Source organism: Saccopteryx bilineata, chromosome 1 (genome assembly GCF_036850765.1).
Source record: "Saccopteryx bilineata isolate mSacBil1 chromosome 1, mSacBil1_pri_phased_curated, whole genome shotgun sequence".
Classification (NCBI taxonomy): Eukaryota; Metazoa; Chordata; class Mammalia; order Chiroptera; family Emballonuridae; genus Saccopteryx; species Saccopteryx bilineata.
Window position 1 is genome coordinate 364,262,207 of NC_089490.1, and position 24,032 is coordinate 364,286,238.

Consider the following 24,032-nt stretch of genomic DNA (forward strand, 5'->3'; position numbering starts at 1 on the left):
TGAAAAACAGTCTAGCAGTGATTTCTTCACAGGGACCTCTCATGCAAACTGCACTTCACAGAGGAACCTGTGCTGAACTGCCTGCCTCTGCACTGAACTGCTTATTTCTGCGCTGAACTGCCTTCTTGCACGGTTTCTGCCATCTGAGCCAACCCTTATAAAGAAATTCCTGGAGTCTGATAACAACTGATAGTACTGGAACTTTCCTCATTCAGTTAGAGCTGTGCAGTTTTGGCCAATCAGAACAGCTCTATTCTGACCAATCTAGACAGTGCCTTTTGGACCAATCAAACTGGGAGGATTTGGCGGCCTCATTTACATGAGGACTGACTCATTGGAGACCAGGAGCAAATCCTCCTGTCTCTATTGGCCAGCTCTCCTCTGGCTCAGCACACTTTTCCTTTTCACCAAAGGCAGAAGACTATAGTATCTCACTGGCTGAACTGGAGCATCTAAGATGTCTTGCCAGAGCAGAGTGGAGCTGACCAATACAGAGCAGAGTAGATCATTGAGGAGCGGAGCAGAGCTGTTAGGCTGGAGAGGCAGCCTTTAGGTGTTGCACTGAAGTATTCTAAAGATATAAAATGAAGTTCCAGTTTAAGTCATGTAAGCTAAAAAAAAAAAAAAAAAAGTAAGTTTATCATATGATAGTAATGAGACAGTCTATTAGGAAGCTAGGAAAATGCTTTAACAAGTGGAATAGGGAAACAGACAAGATAATTAAACAAGGCTAAACAAGTTCACTAATTTACAGACAGCTAGTGAATGGCAATATCTTACCTTCCCTAACCAAGGACACTTGAGAACAGATGGTTTATACCTCTCCTTCCTGACCAGAGAATAAATAGCTTAAATCATCCTGGTCAGGGAGATAAAGAACAGGAACCCTATTAATGCCATTTGTGCCAGCCAAATCCAAGGACAGATAAAATCAGGGGAACAAATAATAAAAATCTGACTAGGGCCAAACAAATCCAAGATAGAAGTGAAGTGAAGCCAACCAGAGAATAATCTCAAACTCCCCTATTCGCATCAGCATATTAAAGAACACATGTGGAAAGCTGACACATATTCTACCGAAACCTTCCCCTAAGATTCTCTGACCACAGAAGAAAGATAAAAACCCTCAAGACAAACCATGCCAGCTTTGCTAGCTTTAGAATACACCCACTTCTTCTCAGGCATGAACTTTTTACTTTCTCCTAAATTAAGGGTCGCCACGGACACTACTTGCAACCAGGGGAACAGCAAGCAGCTTCTCCTGGCTAACCCCTGAACCTATCTCAACGCCCACTCCTCCCGCCCCTCCAGACTTTCCAGTAAGCTGACAGCAGCAGCCTGGCACTTCTAGAAAGCTAAAGCAGACCCCTGACTCTACCCAGGCTCTCCTCCCGTATTACTTCTTTAACCCTAACCTTCCTTTGTTTCACTGTATCTCCCCAGCTTTAATAAACCTATTCCAAAACCTGTACTTCGGTTGTGCTGTCTTTTTTGTATGAAGTCAAGCGACACAACCAGCCAGACTGAGGCACACCCACTCCAGATCCAATCCTCGCACAGTAACTAACAGTAAGGAGCCGCGGGTCAGGCGCCCGCACTCTGGGTCCCTTGCAGACACCTCATTGGAACCTCCAGAGCCGGGAGCAGTGAGGACCAATCAAACTGGGAGGAGCATTGACACACTACAGGTGCCCAATAAGTAAAGTATAGCGCATGACCAAATGCCCACGAACGCGGCTGCTACTTTGCAGTGGGTCGCCTTTCCGGAATAAACCGAGTTGTAGAAAAGGCAGGAAGATTTAGAAGCTGCAAATAGGGACACTCTAGTACCAACCACATAACCACACCGAAGAGGATTTCTTGCGTATTAAGATCGGAGCTTCACTTCGTAGAAAGAAACTTGCGATAGGAAACTTGGCGTTGTGGACCCAGGTGGACTTAGAGGCCCAAACCAGGCATGCGTGTGGATTCGGCAACCGCCATTCTGGCCGCTACAGTTTCGTGCGGCTTTTCGTGGCTTCTGGTCCTGGTTTTGTGCAGCTCGCTCCTCACCGCAGGTAGGACCGCGGTGGCTGGGAGGATGGTGGGAGATTGGAGGGGAAGGTTGGGGGTGGGGAAGTTAGAGCGGTGGTTGCAGCGCCTCTCGGGTCAGATCCTTCCGGGGTTCCACCGGAAGTCTGTAGCCACCTGGGGTTGTACTATCCCTGCTCAGCTCTCCTTTGTGAAATTGGATTCATTGATTCAACAGTTTCATACTGGATGCCCTTAGCACTTGTGGGAGCCGGAGATTGCCTCCTTTAGTTTGGGTGCTCTGCATTTCAGCGCCTCTCTTGCATAATCCTAGACACTGGAACCGAGAAGAAAAATGAGGGGGGGGGGGTTTGAAATAAAAATATTCCATCTGCGTATCAATGAGGCATCTGGACTTTTACTAAAGTCTTTACTGAGAGTGAGTGGTGATATTCAAATATTCTCTTTTCACTTTTTTTTATGGTTCTGCAAACTGTTTTCTTTTTAATTTTCCAATGCACCGTAAACATTATTCCATGCCACGGATGAAAATCTGCTCCTGAAACAGAGAGGGCTGCAGTTGGATAATGAGAGTGACAATTAAAACAATTAGCCTGGCGGCCCTCGACCCCCACATAGTTTGTTTCTAGGATGCACCCACCGTCCTATCTTGAAGGAGACAACTTCCTGGGCCTGGAGGAGGACCTTCCAGGCATTCTGGCTTCCCCACTCACTCCAGCGGCCTGTCTGCCTGATAGATGTGTGATTATTATTATTCTATAATAGACCTTCTGGACAAAACCATGCCCCATGCTCGGAACACTTCGCTCTTCCTCGAAGCCTGTCCAGGGCCCGGCCCCAGTTGTACAGAGCCTACTGAACAGCTCTACTGGCGCCGACTGCACCGCCTCCATCCTGGGGCGGAAGACTCCTAGGCCACCTCTTCTGGTGGCCATGGGGCCGTGTCCCGGGACAGGGCAGGCGCCTGGCTGGAAGTAGGGCTGGGACCCAGCAGGTCTCAGGGTCGGCCTGAGGAGTATGGTTTTACTGGCAGCTCTCCAGGATTGTGAGACCCACTTAGCCCCTCCAACCTGAACTTGAGAGCCAATAGAGATGCGGACAGGGGGGTGCAGGGGTCAGCGTCGGCAGGGGAAAGAAGTTTGGAAAAGGTGCTTGAGCAGGAAAGGGGAGGCTGGGAGAGGGGGCCGCAGGGGCAGTAGGGAGGGACTCTTATCCTAACAGGGTTCTTGTCTTCCCTGACTGGAGGTTTGGAAAAACTGAGCAGGCAGCCAAAGCCTGGCTGAAAATTCTGCAGCCCACCCTCCAAGGGACACAGAGCTTAAGGGTGGGGGAAAGGCGGGGCCTCTTTTGAGGCTGGGGGCCCAGGGGCCAGGGCCCTGGGGAGGGGGTTCCTGGTGTTGTCTCCCTGCAGCAAGTTTCCCCCGCCTTCTTCACTACCTTCTCCCCTTCCACTTCCTTCTCTCCGGCTCCAGTCTTGCCGATTTTGGGCAGACTTAATTCCTTAAGTGCCAGCCGGTGTACTAAGAGGCGGTGACGCTAGGAGGAGGGACTCCCGACCCTACGCCCACCCACAGTTTAACACATTGTAGCTCGGAACGGAATCGGAATTTGGGCTGCTCAGAGCCCTGGAAGGTTGCCTAGTTCTCGAAGAGCGACACAAAACCCAACACCCGAGAGCTGCGTAATCCACCCACTCCTTCCTCTTGCCAAATCGTAACTGTCCGCCCTCCTCAGCCTCCTAGTCTTCTGTGTGTCTCTCTCTCTCCACTCTTTAGCCACCCTCCCACCTCCACCCGAATTACTATTTGTTACAAAGGGTCCTAAAAGATAGAAGGCAAAGGGGAACCTGGAAGTGTGGGTTCTGTGGCTGCATCAGCATTCTCAATATCCTGCCTGGGAGGCCCGGTGCTAGTAAACCCTGCATCTCCTGCCTCCAGCGGCCTCCTTCACCCTTGTGTGGGTGGGTAGCTGCCCAACAGTAGCAGGTAATGCTAGCATCCCCCAGCCCCAGCTAGGACAAGGGCCACTGTAATTGGAAACTTCACCTCCACCCTAGCCCCTTTTCTCTGCAACATGCGTCTACCATCAGATTTGCCCTTTAATTATGCTATGACTGGCAGAGAGATGTACCTCAGACTAGTCAGGAAAGGGTTAACAGAGCTACTGGGCTCCAGAAACAGGTGAGGCACTGCCCATCTGGGCCCTCAGGTGTGTGTAGGTGGGGAATTGAAAGGAGAATGGCCCTTAGACTGCTTTTTTGCCCCCTGGTGGCCAGATCTGGTTTAGCCGTCTCTTGCAAAAGCTAGTTTGGGAGATTGGAGATTGGTGGTAGGACTTTGAAAACAGCTCTGGTACTCCTGCAGCAGGTCCTTCTGAAAGAAACATCTGAATAGTCTGATGGAATGAGGGAGCTCCCACTCAGCAGGCTGCCTCAGCCACTTCCAGATCCCTGCCCTAGGGGTTCTACTAGTGGGTCCCAGGTGCCCAGACACCTGAAGGAGGAAAAGGAAAAACAGAACACACAAACCCTGTTCTCCTAAGGTTTCAACCTCATAGTGGGGTCAATAGAAGGAAGCTGCCCTCACCTTTTTTTTCTGCCTCAGGCCTTCCTGGAACTCCAATTCCCCCCAGGCTCCAGCACCAAATTGAACCTCTGCCCAGGTTTCAAAACTCCTACTGAGACAAGTCAGTAAGCCAGGATAAGTGGAATAGGGAAAATGAGACAAATAGTTAAATGGGGAAACAGTCAGTCTATCTTACCTAACCAAGACCTCTTAAGAGTAAATGGTTTAAGCCTGACCAGGTGGTGGTGCAGTCACCTGAGGACTCAGGTTTAAAATCCCGAGGTAGCCCTGGCTGGATGGCTTGGTTGATTAGAGCATCATTTGGAAGCACAAGGGTTGCCGGTTCGATCCCTGGTCAGGGCACATACAGGAGCAGCTCAGTGTTCCTCTCTCTCTCTCTCTCTCTCTCTCTCTGAAATCAATAAATAAAAATTGTTTAAAATCCAAAAAAACTCCCAAAACCCAATTAGCCTGGCAAAGGCCTGCCATGGGCACTACACTACTACTAGGAAGGTGTGTCTTACCAGTCCCTTTGTAGGGCCCTACAGCCATCCCTGAGTCCCATTGGGCCCCTGGAATAGAAAGGGTCCTGTAAACATTTTTCCATCCACATACGCCCCCCCCCATTTCTTTCAGGTTTTCTTTACCTCGTCCTCTGCCCTAGCCATCTCATCAAATTCTCTTTTCATCTCATTGCTCAAATGCATAGCGTGAATGGTCTCTTTGTATTCTTTGATTCTCATTCCTTTGTTTCCACTGTATAGTTTTCCAGGTTGAGATGTCCCCTCCTTTTCCTGTCCTGTGGGAATTCTGGACAGCTTCCTTCTTTTCTAGCCTAGCCAAGTGCTGAGATCAGACACGCAGACCTCTTCTCTTTCCATGCCCATTCCTTCTCACCCATTCCAGTGTTCTGTGGGCAGCGAGGAAGGCCCTGGCACTGACCTAAAAGAACCTGGAACAACAATTAGGAGTTTGCAGGCAGCTCAGAGTCCGACTGCAGCGAAGGAGTCTTTTCACTTTTTCTGGGAACACTGTTGAACATGTTTCTGCTTAATTATTGAACAGAAAACCAAAAACCTGAAAGGCATATGAAGAGATGTTTTAACTCATTACTAACTAGAGAATAGAAATTAAAATAATAACAAGATATCACTTGACATTTATTAGACTGGCCCAAATAGTCTGGGCGATGCCAATGGTGGTGACGGCGATGTGGGACTCTAGGAGACCATCTGGGTGTCCACCAGTGGGGCTGTAGATTAGCCAGATGTGTATGTTTGCCATGAAGAACTGGAAGCAACTTAATGCAAAGGACTAGCTGCACACATAGCAGGATGGACCGAAATGGGAAGCATAGTGCCAAGAGGAGGAACAATGACATATAACTCAATACCATTTCTGTAAGTTTGAAAAACAAAACAAGACAGTTTTATAAAGAACAAAAATGTAGATATTAAACATCTTAGATTGGTTGCCTGATGGGGAAGGAAATGGAAATAAAAAAGTAAATATTATTTCTATAAAATTTCAATGAGCAATTTGAAATAAAATTAAGAGTATTTTAATTACAGTGCTATCAAACAATAAAGTACTTAGGAATGAATTTTAAAAATTTTATTATTAAGTGAGAGGAGAGGAGACAGAGACAGACTCCTGCATGTGCCCCGACCAGGATCAGACCTGGCAAGCCCCCTTACCAGTGATGCTCTGTCTCTCTGGGCCACTGGTCTGTTGCTTGGCAACTGAGCTATTGTAGTGCCTGAGGTGAGGCCATGGAGCCATCCTCTGTGCCCAGGGTCAACTTTGCTGCAACCATTTGAGCCATGGCTTCAGGAGTAGAAGAGAGAGAGTGAGGGAGGGGTAGAAAAGCAGATGGTCACTTCTCTTGTGTGCCCTGACCAGAAATCAAACCTGGGACTTCCACATGCGGGCCAACGCTCAACTGCTGGGCCAACCAGCCAGGGCCAGGAATAAATTTAAAAAGAGAAGCACAAAAACTTATACTCTGAAAACTATAAACTATTGTTGAAAGAAGTTTAAGAAGATTTAAGTAAGTGATATGAAAAACATCTTGTCTTAAGTCTTCTCGGACTGCCATGGCCAATACTTTAGATGACTGGCTTAAACAACAGAAATTTATTTCTCATAGTTCTTGAGGTTGGCAAGTCCAGGATCAAGGTGTCGACTGATTTGTTTTCCTGGCTCATAGATGAATACCTTCTTACTATATCCCCAAGTGCAGAGAGAGATACCATATCCTTCATCCCTTTCCTGGCTTTTATGAGGGCACTAATCTCACTCATTAGGATTCCACCCTCATGACCTAATTACCTCCCAAAGGTTCCACCTCCAACTACCATCGCACTGAGGATTACGAATTTTGGAGGGACACATTCAGTCCATAGTACATCCCCAAAACACATTCACAGATTGGAATGCAGCATTGTTAAGATGGCAGTACTCCCCAAATTGAACAACACATTCAGTTCAATTCCTATTAGAATCTCAGCTGACTTCTTTGGAGAAATTAATGAACTGATTTGAAATTTTCTATGAAATTGCAAGAGACTGAGAATAGCCAAAACAATCTTGAAAAAAGAAGAAAAAAGAGAGTCTTACATGGATTAATAAGGAGCCATGAACTAAGTAAGAGCCTCTGTGCATAAGACCACCACCCCCAAAAAGGAATTTATTTTTAATTACGTGGTAGTATTTGAGATTACAAGGCCTTTATTTTTTCCCAAGGTTCTCTCATAACTCAGTTTTCTTTTTTTAAAATTGAATTTATTGGGGTGACACTGGATAACATAATTATACAGGTTTCAGGTGCTCAATTCTTTTTTTTATTATTATTATTAAGTGAGAAGTGGGAGGCAGGGAGGCAGAGAAAGACTCCCGCATGCGCCCCCAACAGGAATCCCCCCAGCTCCCCCTACAGGGTGATACTCTGCCTATCTGGGACCTCTGCTCCATTGCTCAGCAACTGAGCTATTTCAGTGCCTGAGGCAAGGCCATGGAGCCATCCTCAGCACACAGGGCCAAATTGCTGAAGCCATTCAAACCATGGCTATAGGGAAGGGAGGAGAGAGAGGGAGAGATAGGGGAGGGGTAGGGGTAGAGAAACAGATGGTCACTTCTCCTGTGTGCCCTGACCGGGAATCAAACCTGGGACTTCTACACACTGGGCTGATGCTCTACTCCTGAGCCAACCGGCCACGGCCACAGGTGTCCAATTCCACAACACATCTCTGTACACCATATTGTATGTTCATCCCATCCCTCATTCAAGTCTTTATCATAACTGATTTTTCTTATTGCTACAGATTTCTTTACAGTGGAGATGGCGGGGAAGAATCAGACTGTATCGCTGAATGACAATGCCACCATCTTCTGCAAGATCCTTGGTTCCCAACATCTGAACATCGACATTATGGGTAATTCCTGGTTTCGGAAGCATCAGGTGAATGAAAAAGAGGACGAGGTGTTTCGGTCAATTGGAAAATATCAAGAGGCATTCCGAGCAGGAGCCAGCGTGTCTCTATTGAGGCTGAAGATCGGGGATGCTTCACTGCAGCTGCCTAGAGTCCAGCTGGAGGATGCAGGAGAGTACCGATGTGAGGTGGTGATCACCCCTGAGAAGGCCCAGGGAACAGTCATTGTGATAGTTGTGGGTGAGTACTTGATGGCAGTGTCCTGTAGTTCCCGTGGTAATGGGGCTTGGGGTGTTGGGGATGTGGATGGGCTGAGGGGGGCAGAGGTTTGGGGCGTGGGCCTAGGAGTCAGGTAGACATGGATTTGAGTCCTGGGCTTCCATGAACATCTCTGGCCAACTTAGGGCAAGTTAGTAATCATGCTGAACCTCAAAGTCCTTTGCTCAAACAAATGTTATAGTACTTACCTAAGAGGATTGATTAGGGGATAATCTAAGAAAAATGCAGCTAAAATGCTTAGCATAGTGCTTGGCCCATTAGAAGTGCTCGGTAAAAGCTAGCCATAGTAATTATTATGTCATTCACCTGGAGTGTGGACAGTCAGTGTTCACTGAAGAGGTGTGTCTGAAAGGTAGCTGGGAAAAGGGGGAGATGCTATGCTCTGGCTTCGCAGATCTGAATCCAAACTGGGTGACTGGGCTAGTCATTTGACATTTTAGACCTGAAATTTTCCCATGTACAAACTGGGGTGATAAATCATACGTGCCTCTTAGTGTTCTGAGGATTATATAAGGTAATGTATGAAAATGCCCAGTTTAGTGCTGTTGTGTTAGGTGCTTGATCAACTTTTAACAACAATACCCCCTAAACACCAACTGAGTTCCACTTTCCTCTATTATAAATGGATCTGATAATACTATGTGGATGAGCTTGGGGTGGGGGTGGTATTAGTTTGCTTAGACTTACCATAACAAAATACCACTGACTGAGAGGCCTAAATACGAGATTTATTTCCTCACAATTCTGCTGTTTAGAAGTCTGAGATCAAGGTGTCAGCAGGGTTGCTTTCTTCTGTGACCTCTCTGCTTGGCTTGTAGATGACTGTCATCTCTCTGTGTCTTCCCATGGGCCTCCCCCTGTTCATGTATGTGTGTCCTAATCTCCTCTTTTTATAAAGACATGATTCAGAACAGGGCCCAACCTAATGACCTTGTTTTAACTTACCAACCTCATTAAAGACCACATCTCCAAACACAGTCACAGTCTGGGGACTGGAGTTAGGACTTCAACATAGGAATTTGGGGGTGGGGGCCACAGTTCAGCCTATACTAGGGTGGCAGTGTCTATGAACCCTCCAAAATTGTACTTAAGTCTTTGAATGTTTTGTACATATTAATTTGGGGATGGGAGTGTATATTAGGATTCATTTCCTCTGAAGATCACAGAAAACCTAAAATAAAAGATTTTAAAAAATTAATAGACATTATTTTTTAGAACAGTTTAGTTATAGAAAAATTGCAGAGATAATACAGAGTTCCCATATGACTCCTGCCTCTGCACACCACTCTCCTTGTTGTTAACATCTTGCATTAGTAGGTATATTTGTTATAATTAATAGACCAACACTGATACATTTTTATTAATTAAATTCCACAGTTTATTCAGCTATCCCTAGTTTTTACCTAATATTTCTGGTAGTTTTTCTTGTTCTGAAGGTTACTTTGAAATTCATAGAGCTACTCCAGTTTTCTTTGGACTAATGTTAGTATGGTGTATCTTTTTTAATTCCTTTACTTTTAATCTACGTGGGTCTTCATATTTAAAGTGGATTTCTTTTTTATTGAATTTATTGGGGTGACATTAGTTAATAAAATTATATAGGTTTCAGGTGGACAGTTCCACAATACATCATCTGTATGTTGTATTGTATGTTCACCACCCCAAGTCAAGTCTCCTTCCGTCACCATTTATCTACTCTATATAAAGTGGGTTTCTTGTAGAAACACATATTTGAGTCTCTTTAATCCACTCTGACAGTCTGTGTCTCTTAGTTGAGGTACTTAGACCATTCATTTAAAGGGATTGCTTATATGCTTATATATTTGCATTAGTAAGTATCACACATTTGTGTCTGTTTTCTATTCAGTGCACTTGTTCGTCCCCTTTTTATGCCTTATCTGGTTTTAATTGAACATTTTATATGGTTCCGTTTTTACTCCTCTTTTTGTATATCAATTATACTTCTTAAAAATTTTTTAGTGATTGCCTAGAGTTTGCAATTAGTTGTACTTTTACAACTAATTTAAATCTGCTTTGCAGTTATACCGAACTGCTTCATTGTCAGTAGTGCAGATACTTTATAACAGTATCTCAATTCTCCCCTCCTGTCTCTTATAACATTACTGTCATTCATTTCAATATCCATAAGCTATAACTACCCAATACATTGTTGCTATTATTATTTTGAATTATCTATGAGATTGATTAAGCATAAGAAAAGGTTTTATTTTAACTTCATTTATTCCTTCTCTGACACTCCTTTCTTTAAGTAGATTCTATCAATAGTTTCTGAACTGTATCATTTTCTTCTCTCTGAAAAACTTCTTTTTAACCTTTTGTAAGGCAAGTCTGTTGGCGACAAATTCCCTCAGTTTTTGTTTGTAAGAGAAAGTATTTATACTTCACTTGTGAAGGATAATTTTTCTGGATATAGCATTCTAGATTGGTGGGCTGTTTTCTTTCAATACTTAAAATATTTCACGTCCCTCTCTTCTTGCTTGCATTTAAGAAGTCCAATGTCATTCTTATCCTTGTTCCTCTATGAGTAAGTTATTTTTTCTTCTGGTTTATTTCTTTTCTTTTCTTTTATTAAGTGAGAGGCAGGGACAGACTCCTGCATGCGCCCCTACCGGAATCCACCGGGCAAGCCCCCTACCTCCCCGATGCTCTGCCTGTCTGGGCCACTGCTTTATTGCTCAGCAACCAAGGTATTTTAGGCCGTGGAACCATCCTCAGAGCCAGGGGCCAACTTTGCTCAAACCATTTGAGCCATGCCTACGGGAGAGGAAGAGAGATTGAGAGAGAGAGAGAGAGAGAGAGAGAGAGAGAGAGAGAGAGATATGGGGGGAGAAGCAGATGGTCGCTTTTCCTGTGTGCCCTGACTGGGAATCAAACCTGGGACTTCCACATGCTGAGTCAATGCTCTACCACTGAGCCAACAGGCCAGGGCCTCTTCTGGATTTCTTTTGACAAAAACAATTTTTTTTTCTTCTTTATTTTGAATATGATATGGTGTTTTCCTACTTGGCGTTCTCTAAGTTTCCTGGATCTGTGCTTCGGTGTCCATCATTCATTTTGGAAAATTCTCAGCCATTATTTCACAAAATATTTCTTCTGCTACTTTCTCTTTACTTCTTCTGGTATTCTTATTATGTGTACATTATACATTTCGTAATTATCCACAGTTTTGGACATTTTTTTTCCTCCTGGGTTCCCCCAATTCTTTTTGCTCTTTGCATTTCAGTTTGGGAAGTTTTTATGGACATATTTAAGTTAGCTGATTCTTTCCTTGGCAATGTTAAATCTACTGAAGAGTCTGTCAAAGGCCTTCTTCATTTCTTTTATAGTGTTTTTGGTTTCTAGTATTTTCTTTTGATTCTTAGGGAGTGTTTGTCTCTGCTCACATTATCTGTCTGTTCTTGCATGTTGTCTGCTTTCTGCTTTTTTTCCATTAGTACTTCTAAAATTTTAATTATAGTTATTTTAAATTCTCTATCGGATTATTCCAAAATCTTTGTCATCCCTGAGTCTGGTTCTGATGCTTGCTTTGTCTTTTCACACTTTTCAGTATGCCTTGTAATTTTTTGTTGAAAACCTGATATTATGTATTGGGTAATAGGAATTGAAGTAAACAGGCTTTTAGTGTGAAATTCTATTTAAATTTGAGTAGGAATTGGGCTGTGTTTAATGCTAATGCCATAGCTGTAGGTGTCAGAGATTTCAGTTTCCTCTATTTTCGTTTTCCCCCCTTCCCTGTTTTCTTTAGTTTCCTTATAAACTCCTTAAATAGAGTTTGTGTCTTGCAACTCTCTCAGTTGTAATCTATATACAGTATATACTATATATAATATACTTATTATTACACTGGAGCCCTATTAATGTGAAGGAAAAGAAGTAGTGTGGAGGGGAAACAGTCTGTCATCTTATGATTAAATCTCATTCTTTGAGTGGCCTGAGCCCATAGGCTATGATCTTCAGAAGTGTCCCTAGGTGAGACAGGGAGGTTATAGAGAGCTGGAGGGCTAATCATCTTCTTTCAGGTCAGCCAGGGCTGTGGCAAAGTCTTCTCCCTTGAGAGCATTCTTTGTTATGGAGAATGTACTGGGTATGTTTTTAAATGGCTACTTTTCCTCTTTCTCCTCCCCAGAACAGGAGGGGATTTTTCTTGCAACTGTGAGAACCTGGTGGGGTTCCTGGAGCTAAAACCCATGGAAACCTCCTAAGACTGGCCCACAGAAGTTCTTACCCTCCCGCTAGTCCACCCTCATCCTTAGCAGTTTGTCCAAGTTATGACTCTAGCACCTTCTGCCTGAGGTAACATGATCTTGGCAGTGGTTCTCGCAATCTGCCTATTTCTCTAGTTTTCAGGGTGACGGTTTCCCCTGTCACCCCAATTCTCTGATGGATCTAAGAAAAGTTGTTGATTTGCAGTTTCTCCAGTTTAGCTTTCTTTCTTATTATGAGGATAGGAGTGATGACTTCCAAGGTCTTTCCATGTCAGGGGAAACCAGAAGCCAACAGGGGCTTTTAAAAAGGTAGTTTGTTTTGCGTTCACAAAAATGTAGCCCCCCCCCAGGGCAGGCAGGGTAGTTCTGTGATCATCTGGGACCCAGGGTCCTTTTATGTTGCTACTTCGCCATCCTTGACATGTAGCTTCTACCTTGTGTTTGGAAGTGACTTCTCCATCTCACACCATCATGTGGTATTATAGCCATTCTGCAGAAAGGAAGAAGGGGAATAAGGAGAAAGGGAGAGGATGGCATAGTCTTTTTCTTTAAGATATCCTTGCTCTTTTCTGTTTTTATTTTAAATTTATTATGTTAACATGGTTTCAAGTGTCCCACTCAATATAACACTCTCAACCCCCTACTTCATGCCCTCCATGCCCCATGCAGAGTCTCCTTCCATTCCCATTTCACCCCCTTGCTCCCCTCCCCCTCCCTCCCTCTGGGACTTGCTGCCCTGTTTTCTCTATCTATGTGTTACGTTTATATAATTTTGGTTAATCCCTTCAGTTTCTTTGATCCCGTTCCTTCATCCCCCTTCCCTCTGACAGCTGTCCTTCTGTTCCTTGTGACCCTGCCTCTGTCTCTATCTTGTTTCTCAGCTTATTGTGTTCATTAGATTCTACATATAAGTGAGATCATATGATATTTATCTTTCTCTGCCTGGCTTATTTCATTTAGCATAATTGTCTCCAGGTTCATCCATGCCATCACAAAAGGTAAGATTTCCTTCTTTTTCATGGCAGTGTAGTATTCCATTGTGTATATGCGCCACAGCTTTTTTATCTACTCATTCACTGACAGACACTTGGGCTGTTTCTAGATCTTAGCTATTGTAAACAACACTGCAGTAAACATGGGGGTGCATATCTTCTTTTGAGTCAGTGTTTTGGAATTCTTAGGATATATTCCTAAAAGTGGGATAGCTGGGTCAAAAGGCAGTTCCATTATTAATTTTTTGAGGAATCTCCATACTGTTTTCCACAGTGGCTGCACCAGCCTGCATTCCCACCAGCAGTGCAGGAGGGTTCCCTTTTCTCCACGCCCTTACCAGCACTTGTTGTGGGAGATACCCTTGCTTTTTAAGGATACTTCTTTGAGGTTGCTCTTTCTACTTCTGATTCTGGGCTACAAAAACCCTGAGTTCACATGGCAACACTGGCTGCAGGGGAGGTTCGGAGATGTAGCTTTAACTTGGATGTGTCATTGAAGAATGGAATGGGCAGCAATTAGCAGTCTGTACCACAAAAGTGTTCCGAAGCTTTTCTCAGATTCTCAAAGGTGTCAGTGACACAAAGTAGCTTAAGCAACTCTACTTTACAAAATATAGAGCAGTTGGGGTCATGGCACATCAGCACCTTGCTGCACTGAGATCAACATACCCAGAATAGTTAGCCTAAACAGAATCCCATTCTCTTCACTCACCCTCCCTGAAGGCTTGCTATGGGCCAGACACTGAACTGATAATAAACTAGTCCCAATCTACCCTCAAAGCATGACTTCTCTCCCCTGGCAGCTAATCCAGTTGGCAGCTTGACTCAGAAGAAAGTCATGGTGAAAGATAATGAAGATAAATATATTTTGTGTAAGTTAAGTGGGTTCCACCCAAAGGACATTAACATAACGTGGTGTCAATGGACCCGGGAGGATCCCCATTGCCTGGAATTTTCTGAGGGCATCACCACTGATCCAGCCATCAAGAATGAAGACGGTACATTTAATATCACTAGCCATTTGAGGATGAACCACTCCGTGGAACACAATGTGACCTACCAGTGTATGATAAGGCACATATCCTTGCCCACCTTGATGACACTGAATATCACCCTGCCTGGGAAAGGTAAGCATCCTTCTAGATGTTTCCCCTACTTTTCACCTTGAGGGAGTATAACATAAAACTCAGTTTTGCAGTTAGTCTAAGCCAAGATAGGGGCCAATGGGGAGGGAGAGAAATCTTAGTTTGGCCTCACTCAGCTCTACAGTCAGTAGTCTGGTCGAGGTCTCTAAGACAGGACAGATGCTTTAATAAGTGGAGAGATGACAGTCATCCTCAGGGCTGCTGTTAGTTTATGGCAGCTTAAGTGGTCTGGGTGGTCTATATGACCTGGAATGGAAGCTTGCTAGCTAGCAGGAGAAAGGAGATAGGATCCTGTCCATGTCCCCTGATGATAAGGGTCTGTCAGGGGCCAGAGACCCAGCCCTGCCAGCAACTCTTCTGGTCTGGCTCTAGGTCCCCTGCAAACTGTTGTGGCTGGTGGAAGTTGAAGAGGTGGTTCCATGCCCAAGATGGGGAGGCCATCGTAGGGAGTCAGAGTCCTGCAGATGCCAAGGGCTTTCCCCTGGCACACTAGATCCTTAGCTTAAGGTAATACAGCTCCCTACAGAACCCTTCCTGCTGCTGGGGTGGGGTTAATTGAACTCATATCCTGGCTTCTGTGGTCCTGTCTTTGGGCGTAGGTGGGGATGACCCTGCTGGTGAGATGCATCTGCCTGGAGCTGGGAGGGGTTAGGAAGGCAGGGGCTGACTGAGTGTGCCACATGGGGCCTGGGGTGGTCCTGGAGGGAGAGAGGAATTGTTTTTGTAAGCAAGGGTCAGGGATGTGTGGGTGTGCTGTGTGCAGGGATGTGTGCAGGGCATGTGTGGGGTGTGGGGAAGTATGGAATGGAAATATGCTTTGCTTGTATGATATGAGGTTTGTCTTGGTGATTTGTGTATGCCTTAGTCTGTTTGGGCTTGTTATAACAAATTGCCACAGACTGGGTGGCATAAAAATAATAGCTTCATTTCTCACAGTTCTGGAGGCTGGGTGTCAGATCAGTGTGCCAGCAAGGTTGGGTGAGGGCTTTCTTCGGGGTCACAGATTTCTTGTGTATCCTCACACGGTGGAGTGGATAAGGGATCTCTCTAGGACTTCTTTTATAAGGGCACTAATCTCATTCATGAGGGTTCTACCCTCACAACCTAATGACCTCCCAGAAGCCCCACTTCTTAATGCTATCACATCAGGTATTAGGATTTCAACATAGGAACTCTGGGGGGACACAGGCATTCAATATGTAGCAGTGTGGAAGCTTTAACACATGCATGACATATATATGTGTTATGTTTGATATTTCATGAATTTCTGACAAGTGCTACAGCTACTATTTCATGTTTGGAGGTTGTAAAGCCAGTAGCCATGGCCACTATCACAGCTGCCTGGCCCATGCAGGTTCACATTTGATTCAGACAGATGGTAATGAAACAACGGAGCCATGAACTGGTGGGGCATTACCTTTAATCCTAGCTTGCATCTGGCGGGTGAGAATTACACACAGTGGGAAAACACTTCCCTTTCCATTCAGAGCTCCCAAAGCCCCTGACTTATCCGAGTTTCCTAGAATCAAAGGTTTTAACCTCACCAGTCTAATTTACCTCTGTTCCCCATCTCCTTCTCTCTGCACAAACTCTGCCCAAACTGGCTTCTTCTTTAGCACACTGCCATCTTGGCTGCCTCTCCCCTGCAATGTTGATAGCAGGAACCGAGAGACAGAGCCCCTGGTCTACCATATTTTATAGTGTAGAAATTAAAGCCTTTAAGCCAATATACATCGTTCCAATTTTAGTATATGTGCTGCCGAAGCGAGCACTAAGCCAATATACAAATAAGGAAGTCTTTGATACAAAGCCACTTATTTGAGGCATAAATAGGATTCCTCATAAGAGTGCACTACCCAGCATCATGCAACAGTCAAGGGTGTGGGGGAAACCTTAGTTTTGAAAAGATCTTAGTATTAAAAGGGTGGAAACGGCACTAAGTCTTAAAACTAAGCCTTAGGCTATAAGGACCTTGCTGGCTTACAGCCTTTCTCCCACACCCAATGCAAACTATAAACAAGCAAACATATACATCATATTTACAAACTTATTTGACCGACAGAGGTGTATGTGATAGGCATGACAAGATGCATGGCAGAGGATTGGTGGTTATATCTCTGACAAGGAAATGACATGTAATCACACAGATCTTAGCAGTGGTTCTGTGGTCACCTTGGCCCCTACCAGTAGATTTCCTCTTAACATTCACCTCTTCTCTCTCTCTGCAGAACCTCAGATGGAAACTAATAGCTTGCGGACCAGTAGCTTGTGGACCACTATCTTATGTATCGGTGTTCCTTGTTTACTTTTAACTGTCGTGGTTTCATCATGTTTATTACGTTTACTTTGGAAAAGGTAAGGAGGGGTGGGTGCAAAGCAAAATTTAGTCCTTTGTTTTACAATTGGCTTTAGGAGTTCAGGGATCACTATCAGCGGATGGTGTTCGAGAGTTCTCAGGATCCATGCCAGGGGATTCTAAGTGTGCTGTGTGTTTGTAGTGTGTGGTTTTTTCTGATGTTATGCTGGGGAAGAACTTTGTCATCAGATCCAAGTGTGGTGGCTGGTGACTGGGGAGATGCATTGTAAGGCCATTCTTCCTCTTCATAACATACAAATCTCATTGTGAACCAGACCTCACCATTTTAGTTCAGACCAGCTCTTTGAACTACGTAGAAACTGCACTGTTGTTCTCACACACACGATCCACAGCTCAGAGAGGGGCTGTCCTTCCCCCAGGTGCTCATATTTTGTTAATAGCTTAATAGGATCGCTTACAACCAGATGTCACTATTCAACCAGGAATTTGTAACCCTCACTGGTGTTTCCAAAGTAAGACATGTTGCCAAACATGTTTATCCTTAACTGTGGTCCAAATAGCAAATAAAACAGCTTAAGTTCTAGAGGCCCAAGAGACTGGAATAAGCATGTTGGTTAAAATGATTCTAAAATAAAAATGGTTCTAGATAATAAAATTGCCCTCAGTTATTTATGGGCCTGCCAAGGCAAAATTTGTGCAGTAGCAAATACATCTCATTATAAATGCTTTAAGAAAATTAGAATAATCAATTAATCAAGAAAAAAGTCTATTTGTTTATCTAAAGTTGGCAAGTTGATCCTTAAAAGATACTCTCCTGATTGAACCTAGGCTAGTGTAAAAAACTATCTATAAAGGAGTTTACTTGTGATATTTGTGAATGTTCATATTTCTTGCCTTCTTTTGTCTTCTGATATCCAGGTGCAGGCACCAGAAGCAGTCATTTGACACAACTATTTACTGAGAAAGAGACTACTACAACCACAGCCTTTGGGATCAGCCTGGATTCTGCGATCTGCACTGACAGCCCCAATCCTTCACTTTTCCCTACATCCGTGTCCTTTGCCATGTCCTCCGATCACAGGCTGCCCTTTAACACTGGGCTCAACCTTGTGACTTGCTCTGGCCAGCAGGGAGAGACAGCAGAGAAAGAGGCCTTGTGTGTTTCCATTTGCTTTCTTTTGTGCTTGTGAGACTTGTGAGACGAGGATTGTCCAAGCTGGCCTGCTGGAGGAGGGGAGACACTGGAAGGCCAGCCTACAGTAAGTGCTCCTTAATGTTGTCCATAGGCTCTGCAACTTTAAACAAAACGACGTGTAATGAAATGAACTTTACTATTGGCTTATTGACATAAACAAGAGTTAAGTTCCTACCGGCATCTCATCAGTGTTACAATGAGGCAACATTGACTTTGAACCCACATTATTTGAGGACCAGCTGGTGATTAGATGACAGCCTCCTAGTCATGTGAACAAATCTAGCTGAGATCATCAGTGTCAACAGAGCTAACTCTCAAATGCGTGAGAAATATATATTTATTTTTAAAAGGCTACTGTGTTTTAGGCTGACTTGTGTATACAGCAAAAACTAACGGACATGGCTCCTCAGGAAGCTGAGTTGTGACCAAAAAAATGTTGTTACCATGGAGATGTGCTGCTGAGATCTCCTTTAAGAGAGATCCTGCTATGAAGAGTATACTCAGCCAACAAGTTCCAGCTGTCCCATTTCAGGGATTGCTACAGTATTCAAGCTTATGCATGGTCACCCCAGGGAGCTCCAGCCAGTGGCTGAACAAAGCAGAAGTCTTTGGAGCTCCCCTTTGGAGTGGCTGAGACTCCAGAGTTGCCCTGTAGTCTGAAGCTCTTGCTACCCAATCCTTCCTCCTTCTCAGATATCAGAGCTACATCATGGTCTAAAGACATTTCCCACCTATTTTTCTACCCGTCTCCCCTTTATCTTTCATAGGTACCACTCTCAATAACTATCTTGTACTTTTTTTAAAGATTTTATTTATTGATTTTAGAGAGAGAAGAGAAAGAAAGGTGGGGTGAGAGGAGTGGGAAGCATCAACTCATAGTTGCTTCTCGTATGTGCCTTGACTGGGCAAGCCCAGGGTTTTGAACCAGCGACCTCAGCATTCCAGGGTGCTGCTTTATCCACTGCGCCACCACAGGTCAGACAACTCTTTTGTACTTCTTAACACATCTTGAAAGCACTTCTCAGAAGACCCAAACTAACACAAGAAGAGACTGAAGAATCATAACAAGGTGCTTTCATTATGGTGCATTCATGAAGAATTCAGATGGAGGGACCACTAGAATATCCGCAGTTCTTATACTGTGACAGACAGCACAGACCACCAGGCTTCTCAGAGATGTGTCAGTAACTGAAATTACTTTTCCTGGTGACCCACACAGCTTGCTCAAGAGCAGATTTGAAAGCCTCTGGCCAATCATCTTTTCCAAAAAAAGGTAAAAGAGAGTAACATTTTCCAAAGAAGATAAACAAATGGCCAGGAGGTACCTAAAAATGTGCTCAATGTCACTAATCATCAGGGAAATGCATATCAAAGCCATGAGGTGTCACCTCACTCTTGTTAGAGTGGCTATTATGAGAACTACAAGAATAAGTATTGGCAAAGATGTGGAGAAAAGGGAAGTCTTGTGCACTGTTGGTGGGAATGCAGACTGGTACAACCGCTATAGAAAACAGTATGGAAGTTCCTCAAGAAATTAAAAATGGAACTACCATGTTATTTGGCAATCCCACTTCTGTGTATTTATCTGAAGGAAAGAAAAACATTAACTTGAAAAGAGATCTGTATCCCTGTGTTCATCGCAGCATTATTTACAATCACCAAGACATGAAAACAACCTGTGTCTACCGAAGGATGAATGGATAAAGAAAACGGGACACAGTCACGTGCCACTTAACAAAGGGGATACATTCTGAGAAATGTGTTGTTAAGCAATTTCACTGTGGTTATATCACTGAATGTACTTAATACAAACCTAGATGGCACAGCTTACTACACACATAGCCTATGTGGTATAGCCTGTTCCTCCCAGGCTACAAGCCTGTACACATTACTGTACTGAATAATGTAGTCAGTTGTAATATATGGTAAGTATTTATGCATATAAACATAGAAAGACTACAGTGAAAATATGGTATAAAAGATAAAAAATGATATACCTTATCATGAATGGAGCTTTCGAGACACAAAGTTGCTCTAGGTGTCAGTGAGTGGTGAGTGAATGTGAAGGCCTAGAGTGTACACTAATGTAGCCTTCACTGTATGCTTATGATACACTAAATTTATAAAACACTGTAAAATTAAATCAAGCACAAGGGAAAATGGTGCAATCAAGAGATGCAGTCAACATGAGATGAGGCTGCTGCTTGGGTAATACCACATACTGTTTTATAGCAAACTTTCTTTTATAGGCCCAAGGGATATACTAAAATAGCAATAAAAGTATAGCATAGTAAATATACTGCTCACAAAAATTAGAGGATACTTCAAAATGAATATGAAGCTATAAAATATTGCCTAATTTTTGTGAGCAGAATTAGGGGATATTTCAAAATGAATATGAAGCTATAAAATATCCCCTGATTTTTGTGAGCTCTGTACATGAGCCAGTAACAAAGTCCTTTATTATCATTATCAAGTGTTAAGTACTATACATGATTATATGTGCTGTATTTTTTTTTTGTGTGTGTGACAGAGTGATGGATAGGGACAGACAGACAGGAAGGGAGATGAGAAGCATCAATTCTTTGTTTTGGCACCTTAGTTCTTCATTAATTGCTTTCTCATATGTGCCTTGACTGGGGGGTTAAAGCTGAGCCAGTGACCCCTTGCTCAAACCAGCAACCTTGGGCTTAAGCCAGCAACCTTGGGCTTCAAGCCAGTGACCTTTAGGTTCAAGTCAGTGATCATAGGGTCATGTCTATGATCCCACACTCAAGCCAGCTACCCCACGCTCAAGCTGGATGAGCCCACATTCAAGCCAGCGACCTCAGGGTTTTGAACCTGGGTCCTCTGCATCCTAGTCTGATGCTCTATTCACTGTGCCTCTGCCTGGTCAGGCTGTGCTGTACTTTTATATGACTGGGAGTGCAATAGGTTTGTTTACACCAGCATCACCACAAACATGTGATGTTAGGATGGCTGTGACTTAACTAGGTGATAGGAATTTTTAAAAATGTATTTATAGGCTCTGGCAAGGTGGCTCAGCAGTAGAGCATTGGCTGGCATGTGGTAGTCCTTGGTTTGATTCCGGTCTGGGTACACAGGAGAAGCGACCATCTGCTTCTCCACCCCTCCCCCTCTCCCTTTTCTGTCTCTGTTTCTCTCTTCCCCTCCTGCAGCCATGGCTTGGTTGGAGCAAGTTGGCCCAGGGCGCTGAGGATGGCTCCATGGCCTCTGCCTTAGGTGCTAAAATAGCTCGGTTGCCAAGCAATGGAGCAATGGCCCCTGATGGGCAGAGCATTGCCCCATAGGGGGTTTGCTGGGTGGATCCCAGTCAAGGCGCATGTGGGAGTCTATCTCTCTGCCTCCCTGCTCTCACTTAAGAAAAAAAAATGTTTATTGATTTTAGGGAGAGAAAGTGAAACATTGATTTGTTCTTCCACTTATGTAGGCATTAATTGGTTGACTCTTGTGTGAGCCCAGACTGGGAGTCGAACCTGCAACCTTGGCATATTGGGGCTATGCTTGAGTAATTTTTTAGCCCCATTATAAGCTTATGGGACCACTGTCGTATCCACAGTCAGTCCATTGTTACCTGAAACATCATGAGGCATATGACTGTGTATACAATGGAATATAATTCAGCCATAAAAAATAAGGAAATTCTGTCATTTGTGACAACACTGCCCTTGAGGCATTATTTTAAGTGAAATAAGTCATAGAAGGATATATATAATCTCATTAATATGTGAATCTAAAATAATACAAGAACAATGAAATGAGCTTATAGATACAGAAAACAGCTTGGAGGTTGCTTGAAGTGGAGGACAGGAAGAGGGCAAAATGGGTGAAGGGGTTAAGAAGTTACAGAATTTGAGTTTTAAAATAAGTTATGTAACATACAGTATGGTGACTAGAGTAAATAATATATATATATTTTTAATAAATTTTTATTAATGTTAATGGGATGACATTAATAATTCAGGGTACATATATTCAAAGAAAACATGTCTAGGTTATCTTCTCATTAAATTATGTTGCATACCCCTCGCCCAGAGTCAGATTGTCCTCTGTCACCCTCTATCTAGTTTTCTCTGTGCCCCTCCCCCTCCCCCTAAATCTCTCCCTCCCTCCCTCCTGTATCCTCCCTCCCCTCACCCCTGGTAACCACCACACTCTTGTCCATGTCTCTTAGTCTTGTTTTTATGTTCCACCAATGTATGGAATCATGTAGTTCTTGTTTTTTTCTGATTTACTTATTTTATAGAGTAAATAATATTGTATTGCCTATTTGAATGTTGCTAAAAGTCTTAAAAGTTATCAAAAGAAAAAATTTTAACGTGATGGATTTGAATGAGACTTACTTTGTTTTGCAATATATACAAATATCAGATCTTATGCCGTACACCAGAAACTCATGTTATATGTCAGTTATACCTCAGTATTAAAAAAATGGAGGGAAAGCAACACTTACTGTTTACATTTCAAATTCTGTTTCTTTGTATATGAATATTCCAGTATGTGAATAAAAATATTCACTTTAATTTATATCTGAGTTATTCTTTGATAGAAGATAAGTGATCTGTCCCTGGTCTCATATGGCTAGTAAAGGGTGGAGGTTGGAGTTTTAACCAATATAGCATACCACCAAGGGTGGGGTTGGGCTGTGAATGCTGAGCTTGATCATGAATTTGGTCTAGAGGAGAGGCTTACTCTGCAGTTCTATTCTGTTCTTAGGGGAGCACATGTTGGTTGGTGTGTTTGACCCTTGCCTTATTTTCTGTAAATGAACCGAGGTGGCTGATGCTATTCCTCCTAATTGCACAGAAGTATGGGTGCCTCAGCCAGGACAGAGGTTGGCAGGGCTGTGGAGCGTCTCATGCCAGGTGTTGGCCATGGGTAACACAGAGTGTGGTTCTGAATGCAGTTATCAGGGACGTGCAGATGCCTTTCAGGACCTCCTTGGGGCAGAGAAGCCCTGTTCCCATCTCTACTGGAAGTTGGAGTAATGACTCAGAGAGTTGTTAGGTTGCTCAGGATGGGTGCAGTGAGCATACGGCATAACTCACTTGGAAGTCTCTTGGCTCAGAGCAGCGATTTTTCAACCAGTGTGCCACAAGAATTTTTAAAACATGCAATGTTTTAAAAATTTAGTTAGGGACACTGACCTCTTTTCCTTTAGATTGTCAAATAAAAAAGTGATCACAGCCAATACAACAATAGCTGTCCGGTGTGAATGAATCAAAATTATACCTATTTTTTATTTTTGTCGGATGACAAAAAATATATTTTTTGATGTGCTGCTGAATTTTAATAATTACGGTACTTTATGTGAGCCATGAGATGAAAGAGGTTGAAAATCGCTGGCTTAGAGGGATGAATAGAACAGACTCCCCACAGCTGAGCTTCCACCTGAGAGTGCGGTAGGGTGACCCTCAGTGATGGCAGGGAGGGATTGCAGCATCACTGTGGGCCATGCCTATTACGAGAATATAATCAGAGGAACCAGTAAATCTCAAAGTGGAAGGAGGCACATGACAACAGTGGGAATGGGAACAAATGAAGTCGTCCAAAGCTGTTTATAGTGGTCGAAGGAGAATGACAGACACCCTTTGGGAAACAAGTAGTAAGGCAGATGAGGTTTTATAAATTTAGCAAAAGAAATGAATAATTTTGTAGAGATTATGATATAGCAGTAAAATAAGACAAGGGAAAAATAAAATATAATTAGATGGGAAAATCACAACTGGGGTCTTTTTATGGAAGATGAAAATATTGGATGTAAAATGTGGGAAATGTTAAATGGACATTATTCATTGGAAGAATCTATGGTTCTATGATGTAGAAAAAAA

At 43.5% G+C, this 24,032-nt stretch overlaps 1 protein-coding gene across 1 annotated transcript; it reads left to right on the forward strand.

The window, feature by feature from the left end:
* Positions 1–1,676: 1,676 nt before the first annotated feature.
* Positions 1,677–22,289, forward strand: NCR3LG1 (natural killer cell cytotoxicity receptor 3 ligand 1). The gene is made up of 5 exons (XM_066251053.1): positions 1,677–2,057; positions 7,919–8,266; positions 14,327–14,650; positions 16,897–17,023; positions 17,904–22,289. The coding sequence occupies exons 1-5, from the start codon at positions 1,958–1,960 to the stop codon at positions 17,944–17,946; spliced, it is 942 nt and encodes a 313-aa protein (XP_066107150.1). The 5' UTR covers positions 1,677–1,957; the 3' UTR covers positions 17,947–22,289.
* The last annotated feature ends 1,743 nt before the right edge of the window (positions 22,290–24,032 follow it).